General features: G+C 42.5%; 3 protein-coding genes across 9 annotated transcripts in view; all 3 read right to left on the bottom strand.

The window, feature by feature from the left end:
* Positions 1-241: 241 nt before the first annotated feature.
* Positions 242-4,882, bottom strand: LOC101061928 (ataxin-7-like protein 3). 3 transcript variants are annotated; one of them, XM_011606066.2, is made up of 9 exons: positions 4,763-4,882; positions 4,214-4,260; positions 3,973-4,096; positions 3,736-3,868; positions 3,406-3,577; positions 2,636-2,736; positions 2,497-2,519; positions 2,363-2,408; positions 242-1,592 (listed from the first exon to the last, which is right to left on the bottom strand). In XM_011606066.2, exons 3-9 carry the CDS (start codon positions 4,021-4,023, stop codon positions 1,513-1,515), a joined length of 606 nt encoding a protein of 201 aa, XP_011604368.1. In that variant the 5' UTR covers positions 4,024-4,096; positions 4,214-4,260; positions 4,763-4,882; the 3' UTR covers positions 242-1,512. The 3 variants fall into 3 exon arrangements, with proteins under 3 accessions (XP_011604368.1, XP_011604383.1, XP_003961611.1); XM_011606081.2 differs by lacking the exon at positions 4,763-4,882 and adding an exon at positions 4,585-4,750 and having other exon boundaries at positions 4,194-4,260; XM_003961562.3 differs by lacking the exon at positions 4,763-4,882 and adding an exon at positions 4,585-4,749.
* A 255-nt stretch (positions 4,883-5,137) lies between these two features.
* Positions 5,138-10,007, bottom strand: LOC105416753 (nucleolar transcription factor 1-like). Of its 3 annotated transcripts, none has more exons than XM_011606039.2 (18): positions 9,737-10,007; positions 9,490-9,665; positions 8,939-9,010; positions 8,589-8,650; positions 8,419-8,488; positions 8,192-8,235; positions 7,950-8,091; positions 7,845-7,883; positions 7,602-7,645; positions 6,968-7,109; positions 6,857-6,898; positions 6,717-6,779; positions 6,544-6,593; positions 6,256-6,445; positions 6,103-6,150; positions 5,953-6,015; positions 5,790-5,855; positions 5,138-5,710 (listed from the first exon to the last, which is right to left on the bottom strand). In XM_011606039.2, exons 1-18 carry the CDS (start codon positions 9,759-9,761, stop codon positions 5,663-5,665), a joined length of 1,386 nt encoding a protein of 461 aa, XP_011604341.1. In that variant the 5' UTR covers positions 9,762-10,007; the 3' UTR covers positions 5,138-5,662. The 3 variants fall into 3 exon arrangements, with proteins under 3 accessions (XP_011604341.1, XP_029693910.1, XP_029693918.1); XM_029838050.1 differs by having other exon boundaries at positions 9,936-10,006; XM_029838058.1 differs by lacking the exons at positions 9,490-9,665; positions 9,737-10,007 and adding an exon at positions 9,089-9,459.
* Positions 10,008-10,510: 503 nt separating this feature from the next.
* Positions 10,511-18,900, bottom strand: part of slc4a1b (solute carrier family 4 member 1b (Diego blood group)) — an 8,416-nt gene continuing 26 nt past the window's right edge. The window contains exons 1-17 of one of the 3 annotated variants that reach the window (XM_011606048.2): positions 18,845-18,900; positions 15,967-16,136; positions 15,683-15,818; positions 15,319-15,388; positions 15,165-15,207; positions 14,868-15,052; positions 14,518-14,728; positions 14,222-14,425; positions 13,986-14,134; positions 13,715-13,909; positions 13,394-13,642; positions 13,200-13,289; positions 12,941-13,107; positions 12,623-12,864; positions 12,375-12,544; positions 11,935-12,108; positions 10,511-11,818 (exon numbers count right to left, since the gene is read on the bottom strand). The exon at positions 18,845-18,900 is cut by the window's right edge and continues 26 nt beyond it. In XM_011606048.2, the coding sequence (XP_011604350.2) occupies positions 11,738-11,818; positions 11,935-12,108; positions 12,375-12,544; positions 12,623-12,864; positions 12,941-13,107; positions 13,200-13,289; positions 13,394-13,642; positions 13,715-13,909; positions 13,986-14,134; positions 14,222-14,425; positions 14,518-14,728; positions 14,868-15,052; positions 15,165-15,207; positions 15,319-15,388; positions 15,683-15,818; positions 15,967-16,123 (2,523 nt within the window). In that variant the 5' untranslated portion in view covers positions 16,124-16,136; positions 18,845-18,900 and the 3' untranslated portion in view covers positions 10,511-11,737. Of the gene's footprint in view, positions 11,819-11,934; positions 12,109-12,374; positions 12,545-12,622; positions 12,865-12,940; positions 13,108-13,199; positions 13,290-13,393; positions 13,643-13,714; positions 13,910-13,985; positions 14,426-14,517; positions 14,729-14,867; positions 15,053-15,164; positions 15,208-15,318; positions 15,389-15,682; positions 15,819-15,966; positions 16,137-18,844 lie in introns of all 3 variants that reach the window. The other 2 variants (XM_029837892.1, XM_029837883.1) reach the window with 2 other exon arrangements.

Here is an 18,900-nt window from a genome sequence, read left to right as displayed (position 1 = left end):
TACCTCAAAACGGTCAGGTGCTGGTTATTTATGGGGCGCCTTCTTTAAAGTAGAAACTATCATTTTCAAATTGTATCGTTTTTCGACCAACGTTCAACAGTGTAAGAACTCAGATGTCGGATTTTAGAAAGAGCACATTAAATCAGCATATTCATCAGGTCCGACATTGAAATAAAACTAACGACAATTGACTTCCGGGATTCTATTTTAAGGTTCAAAGAATTACATTTTCTTTAGTCTGTTAACATAGGGGTTTATATAGTTACATTAAATTTCACAAATGAAAAATAATAAAAAAAAACATTCCCCCACATGTGCTTTCCACCTGTAGTACAGCATAAAAAAACTAAATACAGACACTATATATAGAATATAATGTGCATGTGCGTGGTGATATGTTGCTTTATGGCTTTGATCAAAAAGCTCAAAGTCTCTCCGGAATCCAGAACATCACCACAATGTAATCATCTAATCTGAGGCCCATTATCAACATTTCTTGAAAATTGAATTCAAATCCTTTTATAGCTTTGAATTATTTTTGCCAAGTCAAACTCCACTACCTCCTTGATGGAGGTAACTATCTTCAAAAGTGGGTAGTTTTGTTGCACCTTTGTTGCATGTTAAACTTTCCACTTCCATTAAAGTTCCAGCTGTGTTAAGATAACTCGTCAAGGTAACAGGTAACAAACCATTTATTTTCTTAGACAGATGAAAAATTGAGCCATGATAGCAGCAATTCAACTATTGGAATATTTACACACACAAAGGATATAGTAACCCTTTACAATGTAAACACGTGATACAAAGACATTTCCGAATGCTAGAAAACAAGCCGATCTATCCACCAAAAATAAAACAAAACAATCCTGCTTTCTGTAGCAAACACCTGCTTGTATAGTAAAGGTTCAATGACTGAACATTAAAAAGTTTCCACAGGTGAAAGAAACTTTCATCTTCCCCTCTCTCTCACACACTCTCTCTCTCTTTCTCACACACACACGTGATATTCAGAAATATTTCAACTGAAAAACTATGAGCCTGACAGTGAATGTGAAGACAAACCATTACTGATGATTGTCTTTGACATTATTTTTTATGTGATTTTTTTCTTTTAAAAATGAGGATTTACACATACACCTACTGACTAATCATTTTTTAACTGTATGTGCACATTTTCACTCCTCACACACCATCGCTGCTTGGCTGCTAGGTTAATTTCACCAGAAACTACCTGTGTAAATCAAAACCCATCATAGTGATATTTATCATTTTGGACTCCAGCAAATACATAACTACACAAAGATTTTTTTTTAAAAAAAACAAACAAAAAAAAAAACGAGCGTTCTTACAGTGATTCTGTTGAGAGGAAAATAACCTGTCAAGTATGCGGTGGGAGGTCTGGACTGTTTCTGCACAGCGGTGAAACACCATGAATGTCCGATAACTTCACAATACAAAGACCCAGGTGTGAAGCATTATTGATCCTCCTCTATGTGAACGTAGTAGAGTGAGTCACTGAGGGAATGCCTCATCTTTCATTAGCATGCGCGGGCTTTCCTGGTTCTCCATCCGCCGCCTTGGACCCATCATATCTGTGGAAATAATCATGAGACTGGGTGTCACCTGACCCTGAATCTTAGTATATTCTCTCACTGCAGGGCATAATGGAGAGGAAAAAACAAACATCATTCAGATGTGAATTTACTGGCCAGAACATTACACTTGTAGATTACTAATCATCTTCAAAACGCTAGCCAAAGCTGCTAATTAATCGCCTTACAATGTTGAAGAGGGTGTGATGGAGAATTTTTTTTAAGGATTTATCATTTTCATATAGTCGTATGAACATACAGTGTTGGTACCAGTGGTGCTCATCTGATCACATCCGTTCGGGGTCCTATGATGGCCAATAACTGTTTACACTAATTTACACAATACTTTGATGATCTTATGGATGACACCTTTAAGGGATATTTGGAGGTTGAATGATGATGAAGTAAAATGCATTTCTGTCTGAGGTGGCCAGTAGTCAGGGCTGTACTGTATGCATTCTTAAAGCAAAACAGGAATTCATATTTGGCCTTCTAAAAACTGATCTGCCAAAGCAAAGCCAAAAATATAAAAGACATCAACAAATGTCAAAATGGGACAAAAGCTAGCTAAGCACAGCATTATTGTTTTCTCTGTATACCGAACAGCATCCCTGGGTTAGTGACATCGATCATAGAATATATTGCCAACATTTTCTGCAACTATCAGGCTAGTTTCAGTGTTGTGGAAAAGCACAGAGAATGACGTGACTACAAATGTCCCTATAAGTCACTTATATGTCCAAATTAACAAAGAGATATTTGTGACTTACTGTTTTTATGCTTAAATGATTTGGATCTTCTGGGTGAGTTTGGATTCTTCAGTGGGGAAAAAAAAAAAGAGAAAATGTTTACTGAAACAGATCAGTTGGAGTTAAACATGACAGTATTTATAATGAAAGAGTACCTTGTCAGATTTCCTTTTTTTGGCTGTGAAAGAATTACATGAAAATTTAGAAGACAACCCTTCCAGAGACCCATTTATGTTACACTTAATCCTCCCATGGAAATTAATGCGCAGAAAAACAACAGCACCAGAAGATTACCTTTCTTTTCGGCCCCGTAAGACCAGTCGTTGTCATTGACGTCATCGTTGTCCTCTTGGTCACTTTCAGACTTGTTGTTAGTGTTGTTACCAGTGACGATCCTGGAACAGAGGGAAGGAAAAGGTGTCAGAAACCGGCTTCGGCACAACCGCAAACAATCTTCCCCATTCAGTGGTGCAGATCTGAGCACAGAAATCATCTAATGAACACACGCGTTCACAACTGGGTTTTCTTTTCAACATAACTAGGCCAAGCAGAGGAACTTTTATGGTACTGAAACAGAGCTACCAGCAGCACAGTTTTCCATTAGCGAGTGTGCATGTTAGCTCCAGCTTGACCGCAGAGGATGCCAGAGAGTTTACCCGGCATTTGGCGAGGGAAAAATATGAAGAACAAGAATGATAGTTGCTATGTAGCATCATCCGTAGTAGTGAACCAAAATACACAAAAAGCTTGAAAATTATCCAGGTCTGTAGGCACTGTACATGGCAGAGGCATGTTGCCAAGGGCAACACATTTTTTAAAATACAGTCAGTGAATACCGGTAAGTCAGCCATGTTAACAAAGCTGCAAGGCAAGATCTGCACCGACTGGAAAACCCGTGTACATGAGGTCAAACTTAGTGTGAGACTTGTTTAGGGCCTGAACAGAGCATCAATATTCCACAGCACATGCATCAATATAGCCAATACCTGCATTTGGGCCAGTCTAGAGAAGCAAACTTGATTTGAGTTTGCACTGGTTCATAGCTCTCTCCCTCTCTGGGTTACCTGCGGTTGGCTATGCGACTGCTGTTGCGTCCCATTCCCAGACATTTCTCAAGGTGAGGGGCAAAGCGTGAAGCGGCGATGCTTCGGCTGCAGTTAGGACAAACACACTCCTTGTTTTTCCACTGGTTGTATACCTGGCCAAAAACATCCAGCCCCGGCTGGTCCACAATTTCTGGAAATGTAAAAGCAGGTGCCTGACTGTTCTGTGTTGCATTCTGCCTTAAAAACATAGACGGCCTGATATGAACACATTTGGGCTAGTGATGATGACTGGGCACATAAATTGTTACCTTCTTCCCCCGGGGAGAGCGAGAATGAGTTTGAGCTCACCAAAATCCCTCATGCTTTCTTGGTCTGTGTCATCCAGGAAAAAATAGCCCTGCTTGACAGCCCGGTGGACCTCGAAGCAAAGACCCAGGCATGCATCCTCCACCAGGTCAGACAGGATGTCCTGAGCGAGGCCCTGGCAAGGAAGGAAGCAAGCAGACGCGTTGGTGCAACAGCCTCCACACCTCATGTGCGTTTGTAAAGTCACTGGAAACACACTGTAGCTTCGCTGCACTCTACCTCCAGCTTGCTGCTGTCCAGGCCGGACATTGAAACCTCCTCCATTTTCATTTGCCAGCACTACCAGATGAGCAGTCACTGCTGTGGTCATGCTGCAGAGCAGGAGGCATCGGCCAAAACAGGGCTGCAGCAGAAGGGGGGAGGCATTCAGTCAACAACATTGGCATCACCCACCCTGCTAAAGCAAGCGGAGGAAATCAGTTGTGAAACACTTGACGCACTGAATGATGCAGCTACTCACAACTACACGTTAAATGCTGCCGGAGAGACACTTCCCACGTTCACAACCTGCGGAACAGCAGAAAACAGGAAACTTATTGTCTTAGACGGAACATGACGTTCGTCCACTTTTCTCCTAACCACCCTACAGGTCTGAACGTTGCCGCTGAAGGAGAGTAGCTTAGCCAAAACCATGTTGAAGAAAACAAAGAGCGCGGCTGTAAATAGGCTGGAGGGACACAACATGCCAAAGTGCTGAGAGGGACGCGAAACACCAAACACCCGGGTCAAAGGTGGCTCAAACTAGGGAATAAACGTATGAATTGTGCCACGTTTGACTCCCCAAGCAGAAATTAATAAGGCTACACTCGACTGATTGGTCGCGTAAATTACGTTTGGCTCCAGCGAGGCTCGTCCGGGAACCCAACACCGGTGCTGCACTGCGGCTGTTCGCCTTCCAACCCCACGCACGAACCCGGGGCTCCAAAATTACCCGCCTAGGCCACTGTAAACCAAATCAAGCCGGAACACTCAATCACGGCGAAGCAAAACGCTAATTGCGTTTATTTACCCATTTCGGTAGGCATCCATCTTTGCACCATGGAGCGCAGACAGTTCTAATCGATCCCCGAGCCCGCATCCACCGGCGGTGAGCGCACTTCAGCCCTCCGCACAGCCCCGCACAGCCCCGCACCACAGTGCGTCTTTGTGCCATTTGGACTTAAGTGGAATTAAAAAATAATTTAAAAAAATTGGTGTGCCAATTGTTTGAACCCATCATTTTCATACTTTCTTATAATCACAGGCCAATATCAACATAAGTGTTCCATCTCTGCCCACAGGCCAGGAACACAATAAGTTATAATGTTTTGCAGTTCGGGTGAATATATTATATATATAATAAATATAATAAAGTCATTTTAAAATAATACGCCAACACACAATAGCTTATCACAACTGATGTTTAAATATAACATTTACAAAAATAAGCAGACAAACAGTATTTATTTTCTCACTACAAGTAATTTTGTGAATTATAGTCCCCCTCGGTGTATTAGGTTTTTACAAATCAGAAATAAGTTTATTTTGTTTGAAAATAGTTTTGAGGATCCCCGTTAGAGCGTTTGTACCCTGAGCAGACGCAACAGCAACCCAGTTAGTATTTGGCTGTAAATTGGTTTTGGTTCCTTGGCTCATTGATTCCATTTTATAGGTGCTTATAATCCAGCACTTTGCTCATAATAACATAAATATCACCTTATAAACCCAAAGGAATTTATACACCGAGTCAGTGAATATGGATCAATGGTCCCAATAAAAAAGAGGAATCCCTCTGCGTGTAGACGAGAGCAGTTTTTAGGCAGCAACAGGCTCCAAAGAATGAAACATTAAAACCCCATCCAGCTATTCAAAGACTCCAGAGTCCAGCTTTGAACAAGACCTGCCCTGGTGTGCATTCCCATCTCATCACCTAAAACATGAACGGCATGTCCTCGTCTTCCTCGTCTTCCTCTTCACTCTGTCAAACAGTCGTTTACATGAATAACGTGATGCATGAACGCTAGCTTAAAATGCTAAATACAAAGGATATATCACACCTCTATTGAGTCAAAGTACAGATCTTCACTGCTGCTATCATCTGTAATGTCTTCGTCCTCTGAATCCTGTTTTTTGAAGTTAAAAGAGCTTTACTCAGTTGTACTTTTCATCAGAAAGATGTGTTTCATTCATTTCTGTGTAAGTGTACTGCTGTAAACTCACAGACGGCATAGGGGGGAATTCCTTATGTGCTGCAGTGTTAATATAATTAAGGTATTGAAATTTCTGCAAAGACAAATGTAGAAATAAGCTTGGTTGAAGCGTGTCTGGCAGCATGGCAGCTGAGTGTTTTCCATATTCATGCATGCTTACGCTGGGATTTTGTCTCCGATACTCTTTCTGTTCCTGTGGGTTCAGTCCCTGAAGAAAGAAAAAGACTCATCTCAGACATCAAGCGGCTCCCATGTTTTAAATTAAAACTGTAGATTTAAACGGAAAAACACTGGCAGGAGAAAATAAATGTACCTGAAACCACTGCTGAAGCTCCAGTGAGTATTTTGCTATATTTTCCTCCTGTTTTTTTTCGTATGCTTCTTTCTGCACAGAAGAGAGCTGCTTCCAATTCTGGTTGATCTTAGCAAAGCGAATTTTTGTGTCTGGGATATTTTTCTTCAACCGCTTCATCTCTTCTTTTATATAAATGTGATAGCTGTATCTGTGGGGGGAGGAAGCATGTAAATATGGCTACAGACAGACCATCATGTGCTGCAGGAGTGAGAGGCGTCTTTTAGCCACGCCCACGTTCATGCTCACCTTGATGGCATCTGAGGCTCGCCTGTGATTGCTGCTCTGCCATTACGGCTCTGCAAATGAACACAAAAATAAGTCTCAAAGCAGATAGAAATCACAAATAATCCCCAACACACTGCTGCTCATGCACTTATACACACACACCCACACGTACACGTATATACAAACACACATACAATGTTCATCTTTTTGGTGCCATGTTGATCCAGTCCCTGCTTCTCCTCCTCTAACTCCTCCATCTGCAGAACAAATGTCTTCATCACGTTGCCTATTGCTTTAGATCAATTCCACACTGGTATTTTTGTAACCATCTCACCATTAGACAGCAGGTCAGGTCATTTTGGTACTGTCTCTTCAACTGAAAGAAAAAGTATTTATGTAATTGGTAGATTCTGCAGCCATCCCAAATGAGCTTCCATCTCCATACCTCTCTACAGCGCACACTGTACTCTTGCCTCTGGTTTTCAGTCAGTTCCTTCCAACGCTTGGCCAAGACAGTGCAGTACATTTTTTTAGGAACTCCTGTAATATGGTTCACTTGCTCTTTGCAGAACAGATTATATCCGGTTCTAAAATCACACACATACAGAGGAGATGCTGGGCCTTTATAAAACACTACCCAAAACACATCTGCATCATGTTTGAACGGTGCTTTGCAAAATGCTGAATTGCAATGTCCTCAAGTGGATGAAAATGTAAACAGGACTAAAGGACTTGTCAATAAAGGTTGAATGTAAAAAAAAAAAAAAAAAATGTAAACAGGACTAAAGGACTTGTCAATAAAGGTTGAATGTAAAAAAAAAAAAAATGTAAACAGGACTAAAGGACTTGTCAATAAAGGTTGAATGTAAAAAAAAAAAATGTAAACAGGACTAAAGGACTTGCCAATAAAGGTTGAATGAATAAACGCAAAGACTACATGTGTCAACTTAGATCAAATTTGATTGAAAGAAAAACACGTCTCTGATGGATTGACACAAACTAATAAAGCTTTAACTTTCTACTCTATTAACTGAGCAAAACAGCAGTCATTAATGCCATTATTGTGTCGTGGTGCTTACTGAGGAGGCCTGGCTGGCAGCAGCTCTTCACACTTTGGTGTGTTCTGTTAGAGAAAGATCACACGTCAGCGCAAACACAACTGTGTTCATGTGTCCATGTCCAACATCATTTCATTTATTTTAGAAATGCATGAATGAATCCAGCCAATCTTCCAACCATTACATGGAGTTCATCAGAGTCTGATTAGTTTGTTTCTTGACTTAGTGCTGTTCAAACTATCTTAATACTGCACCTGTACTCACCGTCAATACCCCGATGTCAAAAGCGTACTGCCTCTTCATCTGAAAGAAACAGGTTTTTATTAAATTCAGAAATTTTGAGTCATCCCAAACTAACTGTGTTCGTACCTCTTTGCAGCGTGCGCAATACTCTTTCTTCTCATTTTCAGTCAGCGCCTTCCAACGTTGAGCCAAGACGATGCTAATAGATTTTTTAGAAACTCCGCTCATGTGCTTCATCTGCTCTTTGCAGAACAGATTATATCCAGTGCTAAAATCATACACAGAGAAAATAATGAACATTTAAAAATTTGTGGATATAGCGCCCCCTAGTGGACAAGGACGAGTCGGCTGTGGTATGTGCTGCTTACGAAGGAGGCTTGACTGACAGCAAATCTTTTGAAGGCTGTTCATCCTGTTAGAGAAAGGTAACACAAGATAAACTTTAACTATGTTCATGTGCCCTTTCCAAGATACAAATTAACAGTACAACATCATTTCAGCAATTCTAAACATATTAACAGTGGTTTGGGAAACAAAGCAATGAGCTCAGCTAACAGCAACATGCAATAAAACTGGCTGCATTACTGTCACTTACTTCTGCAATGGAAACACAGAATTCATTTGTTTTCATCCTCTTCCTACACCCAGAGTCCTGATGTTGTTCCCTAAATACAAAAAACTGCTTAACTGGGTGCCATCAGGGGACCAACCTTGGAAAATGACAATTATGTGTTATTTTAGTTGTCAAAATCCCTCATTTATTACCTACAAACTTGTGTCTTTCTGTTGAAATCTTGAAGTAGTGGTTTGTCCTTCGTATAATGTACCTGGAAAACAATAGAACCCCTAAACAAATGAATAGTCTTCTTTTTTCAATCAAACATTTAATGGTACCATGTTAATTATTGTAGTCTTATGTTGAGCCGTGCTACACTAGTTTATTTTAAACAGCAACTACTTTTTTATTATTTTTTCCCCTGAGGACTAATGCAGAGAAAATAAGCTGGTATTTGCAGTGTCATCTAACAGATCACACCTCTTTAACATCCCACATCTTGCAACATCTGTAAATATCTTCACACAGCTAGTTATGACAACTTGAGCTCCATTTTTACCTGGTTGATGGGATTAGTAAATGTTTCTTCAGCCTCATTAATGAGCTCTGTGAGGCTTCGAATCTTGCGAATCTGAGCAAGAAAACATCAAAAAATTAGTGTTTTGTTCATTAGTAAACACAACACTTTAATGAATTTGCCATCTCTCACTTTCCAGTTAATATCAGTGCGAAGTAGGCAAAAAAGTGTTTCTCTCATCATCAGCCAGAGTACGGTACTAAATATACTGAGTCTTGTCTTTTTAAACGCTTTATCCCTTTAGAATGGGTGAAGGCAGGTCCGTCCCTGGATGAGTTGTCAGTTCATCACAGGGCCCTCTATGAGCATTTATGGGTTTGACAACAGACTGAGCTGCACCACCTCCAATATATTGAGTAAACCAACCAAAAGAAAAGTTACCCAATGAATTCTGAATTAAAATATGTAAGACAAAGTGAAGTCCACTACTAAATGTTACATAGAGGGAAAAGTGTTACAGGGTTGGGATGAAACTTAACACTCTACATCTCTTGAAACTATTGCAGTTTTTGTCTGTGTAAACTATTACCAACCTTCCATAAAATCTCCCCCCACTTTGTCTGACATGCTTCAGCTGAGAAAGGTGGGAACGCCACATTTTCCCACTGTATAGATTTCATGCCGGCTATGTATGAACATGTATTGTATTTTTCCGGGACGCTCCTTTTCAATTCAGCCAGAAGCCTCTGGATGTTCTGCGTGGTCCAATCTATGGCGATAAACACATCAATTCCTGTTGTCAATGGTATCATTTAAACACACTTAGCTGTGATCACTTACCACCCTCATTTTTATGTCTACTCATTTCTTTTTCAAAATAATAAGCCTTGTTTATTATCTGAATGCAGACAGCGCGTTTCTCAGAAGATTAACATTAGCTAATAACTAAAAATCTATGTAGCGAAAGTTGAGTATCTAGCCAGATATACGACCGATGTATTAGCCGTCTTCAGCAAACACTCTAACAATAATAAACTACCGCGTCGCCACCGGTTGTTATCGACGCCTTATGGAGACACTCGGAACTTTGCTCCGGCCGATCTTCTACTTCCGCCTTCTCTTCTTCTCCCGTCGGACGGTTGTTTACAATCGTGGTTTAGATGCAACAGCGCCACCGACTGGCCAATTTCAGACTTACAGATCCTGTACCTAATGTGAATTCCTATCTTCAAATACTACTTCTAGTACTACTAAAAACAACAACAATAGTAATAACAACAACAGCAATTGTTATTATGCTTTCATCTTTTCTGTTCCACCTCTACTTACTAAGCTCCTGACCAAAGTGTTTTGACTCTTGACCAATACTGATTTTGCTTTCACTGTTTATTTTCAATATTAACTGCTGTCTCCTCCCCATCCATAGCAGTATGTGTAAATCATGTTTTGGATCCTCTTTTGGATCTTAAGAATTGTCTGAATAACTGTTGTACATCTCAGTGATGTATGCCCGCACTACTCCTCACCTTGCTCAGCTCAGGTCTATCTCTGGCCACTGCAGTAACCCAGGTGACAGTTGCTGTAAAAAGCAATTTAAATGAATAAATTCCTCCATGGGTACAGGTTACTTTATTTAACTTACAAGTCATTAACACCTACAAAAATCCAGGTGACAAACACTTAAAATGAGCTTGTAAAAATGGCAAAATTGCTGAGTTTGCGACACAAAAACCCACTCAAACATCACACACAGGCATGGTGGAAAAACTGTGTAACTACCCCAGATCCTCATCCTCTGCTGCCTGATCAGCTGTTCAGCTCCATTATGTGTGACTGATTACCACCTATGCCCACAGGTGTGCAGGTAACCCAGAGCAACGCCAGAGCCTCTCTGACGACACACCCACACTCATTCACACACCTAAATGTACACACATACAAATTGGCTACAACAGCTGCTAAAACAACTGTTGCAGAGTAGATCCATCTCATTAGCCTTTATCCTAAAAAAACCATCCACAGCTCCATGTGTCCACCACAGCTCAACAGCATAAACTATAGGATGATTAGCATGCCTTTTTAAATTATTCCATGGAATATATATAAGTTGCTTCATTGCATCTTTACATTTACTTACTAATTTCTAAGAATGATTGTTCCAGGTAGGTTTAACATCAAACTACACTCTTAAAAAGCAATTTCCTCTCCTCTCTCATCCTTTTCTTTGTAAAGTAAATTGCTTCTATTTTTTTCTGTTTAAAACTTGAATGCTGACTCGCTTCTAACTCAAAGATTTATGCAATTCTAAAATGGACTTATAATGTCTGAGGGCTTAATAAAAAAATATGTTGTCATTTTAGAGGTAGTCTTTATTGTTTATAACAACACATAGTGATGGTAACAATTTAACATAATTCTCAATTGCACCATGTTTTTACTTTTATGTCCATTTATCATTAATCGACCAGATATCAGGAATTTTAAATTTTTTGAAAATTTGTATTGAAATTCTTGAATGTCTCCATAAATACAAGAATAATAAAACAGTGAATATGCTTATTATAGATATATAGAAAATGTAATTCAGGCAGTATTTCCACTGAGGATCAAATGTGGTTATTTTTTTTAAATGTGACTGGTGCAGCGTACCTCATTAGAACCTAAATAATTGAATGAGTTTACCTAAGTAAAAAAAAATAATGTATTGATTGAACCTATATCAGCATTTCTGTGATGCTTTATACTCATAGGTAGCTGAAACATCACTTTCAGTTTCACACACAGGCATGGTGGAAAAACTGTGAAGTACAGAAAATGGTTCTAAAATAACAATCTTGAGGTCTACAAAGGCATCTGAGATTCATAGTACACATCTTGGCCTGGCTCCTCCTCAAATGTCACTTTGGCATCATCGGCATCCAACTGAAAAAACAAACAGAAACAGACAGAGCAGCAGGTTTACTGCTTACCCACACACCTTTCTCTGCGGACGCCCCTGAATTTACTTCACACCGAGTGGATATGGAGTGGACCCTTACACATTTCATTTCCACTTCAGTGAAGAGGTGCCCAGTCATGAACATGCGCAGAGGGATGGTAAGAATGAGCACAAAGGGAAGAGCAAGGGAGATTGGACTTGACTTTACGATCCACAAAACCGCAAGGCACACAATCTGGATGGCTGTGAACACGTGCATCCGTCCGGTGCTCACCTGCAAACATCATGCACAAGCATTAATGGATGTGACGGAGCAACAGGTCGACATTCCAAAACGTGAACAAGGCCTGGAATAACAATGTTCTATGATGTAGATTTTCACTTGAAGTGAAATCATTACAGCATCATATACTGTAATGCCAGCCATATCATATACTCGAGTACTCGATTACATCCGTGGCTCATCAGAGAGAAGAGTGTTTTTACCTCTCAGGATGACATTTCTAAAGCACTTCAGTTGGTTGGTGGCGGGACTCTTACTCTGTTGACGTAGGGCTCATCGGGGTGGTATTTCTTTGGGATGAGCAGAAGCAGTATCCGATCCCATAACTGGATGCCATTCAGAGAGGTGACTCCCATGTAGAGGAAGATCCCAAAGAGTGCCGAAATTGGAATCATCTTCAAAATAGGCTCCATCAGAATAGACAATCCTTCACAGACAGACATTCACAGGCTGAGTTGGTGTCACCAAGACTCTGTGCAACATAGCTTCTCAGGACATCACCTACCAACCAGCAGTGCCACCAGAATGCCACTGACCCTCTGCTCCATCACTTTCTCAATCACAGGTTTTGGTCCTTTGCTCATAACGGTGAGAGCGTTGGCATGGGTGACTGATCGCACCGTGGCGGCACTGAGCCACGGCACGCCAAATATTGCACTCAGCCCTCCCATGCACACTAAAATCAGCAGGTCAAAGTGGAACCCGGAGCCTTTGACCATCTTCCTCTCAGGTTTACTCACAATCAGACTGCAAAGGGGTGGAGGGTGTCAAATTTGGGAAATACCTGTTTTAGCTGAGTGTATGTGTGATGTTTTTGACTCACGTTGTGATCTGAGATTCCAGAAAGATCAGAATGAACACGAGCAAGGCCGGAACGCAGCTGGCAAACATCAGCCACACCGGGAAGGGCTCATGTTCCCCGAAAGGGTTGATAAGCCAACCTCTTTTAGCTGGGTTGGACACCATCAGCCCTTTGGGAACAACTAGTTTCTGTAAAGACAAATCTACTGGTTTCACTTTATCCATCCATCCATTTAAAAAAAAAAACTTCTGTTCAGTAAGTGGAATAAAAGTGAACTCACCTGGGTGTAGGTATCTGCAATGTTGTAGTCCAAAACAATCATGAGAAACATAGAAATAGGGACACCAAAGTCTCCAATCAGACGCCTGACCTGGTAATCAGAGATTAGACAAACATGCAGTTGGCCGTTGAAAAAAATGCTCACTTCACTTCAAATGACCAATCAACCAGTGTCCCCATTCTCTGAGAACCCACCTTTCCAGGAAGGAAAGTGCCGTTCTTAAACTGCCGCAGGAAGAAGGCGATAAAAAAGCACCCCAGCATGAGGCACATGGAGAGCAGGGCTGTGTTGGGATAAGGTGGTTTAATGGTGTTGATGATGATCGTGGTGTTCCCGGTTGCGTTGTCATAAATGAGCGTCTCTTCCACTCGCGGGTGCCAGGGATTTTCTACAGATGAATTCACGTGGTCGTAGTTCAAAATCAGTGGATGATCCTTGAATATCTGCAGAGAAGATGGGTGGGAGTGAGAGACGTCATAACTTCTAAACAAAGAAGTTCGTCAATGATGTTTTACCCTCCCCAGCTTGGCAAATGTTTCATAGATGAAGATAAGGGAGATGAGGATGGAGAAGATTTCCTGGGTGAAGCGGGAGATGAAGCGCACCAGGAAGCTGCCCTCAAAAGCCACGATGACCACCACAATGATGACCAGCCACACTCCCACCCACACTCGCCCCACAATGTACTCGATGCCCTGAGACTTGCAGAACTGAATGGGGGGGGAACAAGAGTTCAGCTCGTTGGCATCAGCAGACGTCATAGAAAAAGACTCTGAGTCAACTCACAGCATAGAACGCCTCCTCAAACACTAACAGAGGACCAGAGAATCCGATCACCAGGACCGGCTGAGCTGCAACGAAGCAGAAGATGATGCCCTGGATGCTGGTGGAGATGAGGAGCTCCGGAACGCCCATCATGTTGTCCACCTTATCAGCTGCAGCAGGCAGACAACAGCGATGTATTCTTACCAGATCATGCCTGTGTAATGTTGTTTCTTCAACAAATATGAACAAACACGCACCCAGCAAGCCGCCAAAGGTGATGGCGGGAGACAGAGCAGCAAAGTAGATGAAGATGACAGCAGCGAGGACCTGGGCATTAAGGGCATCTGTGATGTCACTCCTGTAGTGCTGGTAGCGTCTGCGGATATCTCGAATCATTCCGCCAAACGGTCGACCTGTACGGGACAGGGGATCTTCGGGTGGAGGTCCGGTGGCGATGGAGACTGGGAAGGTGGGAATTATATGGACAACATTTTAGTTGATGCTGTATGTGTGCATCTGGCATCATAAATTCTATGACTTATAGTTCAGGCACCCCTGCGAGCCTTGGAATCCCGGCGGGCTGGCGGATTGGAGGCCTGGTTCCTGTCCTGCAGCAGCTTTTTCTGGAAGCCGATGATCGAGGTGAGCATGGCTTCATTTTGGATTTCGGTGGGTGGGATGACGATGCTGCAGTCCATGAAGTCAGCCACTGCCTCCGTGAGCTCGCGGGCAGTCTTTGCTTGAAGGGCGGCCTGATTGAAGACCTGAAACGGAGGTTGTAGACGTGGTGTTTAAAGTCCTAAAATAGTCCTCAGACACTGATGAAATATTCACCTATTGAGGAATTTCACCGGAGAAGGTCAATTCTTTTTTGAATAAGCGTACAGCAGGGTCAACACTCACTTTGTCGGCCAGCAGCGCGGCCATGGCGCGGCCAGTCTCGTGATAGTCCATGTCTGCACTGCTGGGTCCCACCAGGACAAAGACGAAGCGGACAGGCATAGGAGCCTCCAAGGCCGAGCCGAGCTCCGCAGACTCTTTCAGACGCACAAACACGACTGTGGGACGTTCCAGGAAGTCCAGAGCACCTGATTCCAAGACAGAGAGAGATCTTACACACAGACAGACACAAGGATATATAAATAGGTGAAAAGTGTATCTATTAGCACACACTGATCCTCAAGGAAAACACCTGCTTACCGACTAAAACCATGGAGGCTTCTACATGTTCAGATTCATCCCTCTATAACAGACGAGAAGAAGCAGATCTGTTCAGAAACTGTAGAAGTGAATGAGGCAATCTTGAATACAGTCCCTATTCCACTGCTGCTGTCGCCATGGCGGCAGAACATACTCTTTCCTTGACTGAAAACTTGTGCAGATCCACTCCATCAGTCAGGGCTTGGCTCTCTGGATCCGAGTGGCTGAAAGGAGAAGAAAAGGTGTCTCGCTGGGTGTTACCTGAGCCAGGCTGTTTGTGTGAAGGTCCGTCTGGAGCCCTCCACAGCTCAGATTGAATTACGATAAAAATTCAATGTCGTAACACAGCAGAAAGGCATTAGAATAAAGGTCAACGTCTCCATACACAGAATGCATTCCAAATATTTAATTACATTTCTGAACTCAGTGGTTCAGTTAAATTCTGAATGTCCAGAAATAAGCAATGATCAGCTCGAATCCCCGAGCTTGGCTTCCAAATCGGCTTCCCAGGAGGGTACCTGGGGTTTTGGAGCAAAGACTTCAGGACTCCGTCCCTGTCTTTAGGCCTGATCTCTTTCTTGCTGACCATCTCAGAGACCATCTTCTCAGCGATGCTCTCGAGGCTCTTCTCTTCGCAGTCGAAAATCGTCACACCTGGATGAAGGTTGCAGAGGGCAGTGTGAGGTGATTGGGAAAATGATGGAAAGTAACAGAGTTTTAAACAAACACCACACTCAGATCACCCTCTGAGAAATCCAGAATCTTAGAATGAGCTTTCACCTGCATCGTCATCCTCACTGACCTGTGTTCATGGTGCGCCGCAGCTGGATGAGGCTCTTGAAGGTGAGGTAGGAGATGTGTGAGGACGCCCACACCCCAGACTGAGGGTCGAAGCACTCCTCATAGCCCCCCCATCGGCCTGTCTCCTGCCAGTAGGTCGATTGGTTCTGGTCCTTCATTGTCTTCTTTGCTCTGTCATTTGAAATGATAAAAGAGAGTCGTGCCCGGCTGAATCGACATGGTTCTCAAGGAATCTCTGACATCAGAAATGTCCCTTTCTGTCAGAGCGATATAGGAGATAGAAATCCCCCTGCAAAATAATTAAAACTGCAACACGGAAACTTTTTATACTTTACCTGATTCTTAAACATTTTGAGAATGAATCTAAAGGCTCCTCAGATGCTGTAATCAGCTATGATGGTGATATAATATAATAGTCTTCATGCCGTGACAGTGCAGTATTCTGTAGCAAAGAACCCTTGAAAATGTCACATAATCTGGAGAAATGAAAAAGTTTTTTTTTTGTTTTTTTTTTTACGTCTAAAGCTGACCACAACGTCCCCAGAGTCAGCATCTGATGGGGCAGCCATAAGCCATGACTTGGAAAGGAAAATCCCTGGAGGCTCCATTGTTGGGTTTGCAGGTCACAAGATGAACTCGGAGCGGTCAAACAAACGCCTTTTGAATCTCCACGCTTTCCCCACATGCCTGAGTTTGGTTGCAGAACCTCTGGGCCAAAGGCAGCCACAGAGGTTTCCATCATTCATGCCTTGTCTTGCTGTCCACACGGTGGAATTAGATGAAATCCTGATTTTTAATGCTTAAATTAAAAAAAACAAAAAAACAATGCAAGTGTTTTGTTTTTTCTGCCACTGGAGCAGCGTGCACACGTATCATGCAGCTGCCATTTAAATGTGTAATGGCTGTAACTTGGGGAATATGGATCATGATAAGGTGAAGATGTCCAGGTGACCTTGTGTCCACAGGTTAGATGTTACTTTGTCCTTTTATATCCACCAGCAGTCTCTCAGCTAAGGGCCACTGCTAGTCTCCGGTGTGGACTAGACCGCGAGATGTTTGAACTGTCAATATAGTCGTGTGCCCTCAACGTGTGCCCTCACCGTGTGCCCTCACCGTGTGTGTGTGTGTGTGTGTGTGTGTGTGTGTGTGTGTGTGTGTGTGTGTGTGTGTGTGTGTGTCTACACTAAAGCCGGGGCCTTGATGGATGCAGGTTAAAAAAAAGGACGATGGTATTTTCCAAACACTCGTGTTGAGTTGATGTCAACATCAGAACTCAAGAAGTCAGATATAAACCAGCAGGGAACTAATTTACAACTGGTTGTGATCCAAACAGGAAAGCTGGATGGGACTCAAATGAATCATGTACTGGTTTCTGTTAAATTGGCGCACGAGGGTGTGCTGGCATTAGCTGAGAGAACACGTTTAAATAGTTAGATGAGACACACAAGTATTTTCTAGAGTGTCCATTCTCAATTTATAACTTTGATTTCCTCATTTGGATTCAGAATGTACCAAAACAGTATTGACATTCATTTCCAAGCTTCAGGGTTTTGATCATTTAATTACATACACTAGACACAAGGGTAGTAACTCTTTTTGGGAACTAGGCTGAGAAGCGGAGGGTTCTTGTTTCGAGCCCCAGGGCAGACAAAACATGGAAGGTGTTCTGGTAGTGGTGGGAGGTGCCAGAACACCTTCAGAGCACTGCCAAGGTACCCTTGAGCAAGGTACCGAACCTGCAAATGCTCATGTAGGGCCCTGCAATGAACTGGCGACTCATCCAGGGGTGGACCCTGCCTTCACCCATGGTGAGTCCTCCCCATGACCCCAAAAAGGACAAAGAAGACGAGACGAGATGAGACGAGATGAGACAAGACGAGATATACAGTACTAGACACAAATACGTTAACAAAATATGACCATGCGGACAAATTTATAGCACACTGTTTATCCTTTGCTAGAATATAAACTAAAAAAATTAGGAAGAAACAAGTAATAAAAGTCCTCCAGGGGAAGATTTGTTGGCCTTTGAGAATAAAAATAGGAATCTTATGTGGGCAGCATCACAGTGACTCAGCAATAAAACCCAATGTTTTAATGGGGAAGTAACCTGACTGCTCCTCATGTCTGCGGCGGTTCTTCAACAAGGTGGATGGATGGATGGATGGATGGATGGATGGATGGATGGATGGATGGATGGATGGATGGATGGATGGGTGGATGGATGGATGGATGGGTGGATGGGTGGATGGGTGGATGGATGGATGGGTGGATGGATGGATGGATGGGTGGATGGGTGGATGGGTGGATGGGTGGATGGATGGATGGATGGATGGATGGATGGATGGATGGATGGATGATTTTATCTCGGAGAGGACCTGAGCACCAAAGTTTTTTCTGAAAACTTGGGGGTTTTATTTCCAAACGACAGCTGAAACATTCAGATTAGACACTCCAGCCGTCAGCAGTCTCACACACAGTCTCTGGCACCATCAGGCACAACCCTGAATATTTTATCTGTACAATTAAAAAAACAAACCAAACAAACAACAAAACACATAGACATCTCCTTTTCTCTCTTTCTATCTCAACCTCTCTCGCAGACACACACACACACACACACACACACACACACACACACACACAAAACTTTTTAGTTACAGCATTAAATCTGCACCCATGCGCGTATTCTGGGACTTGTCTTTTGCAAAGTGCTTCTGAAGGCCAGTTCTGCACATCACCTTATCAAAGCATCCCGTTTGTCGCCTTTCACCAAAAAGTGCTGCGGTTCCACTTCTTACATCATTAATTGTTCTAAAATGAGCCCCATTCGCACGGTGGCTTCAGTAATAAGAAGCTAAATAGGAAGTGACTCTTACCTCCGCCAGGTAACTGCTGAGGTGAACAGTAGCGTCCAAGGACTGACCCTTGAATG

Source organism: Takifugu rubripes, chromosome 1 (genome assembly GCF_901000725.2).
Source record: "Takifugu rubripes chromosome 1, fTakRub1.2, whole genome shotgun sequence".
NCBI lineage: Eukaryota > Metazoa > Chordata > Actinopteri > Tetraodontiformes > Tetraodontidae > Takifugu > Takifugu rubripes.
Note: the sequence above shows the minus strand (reverse complement) of the source record. Positions and strands in the feature narration are given on the sequence as shown.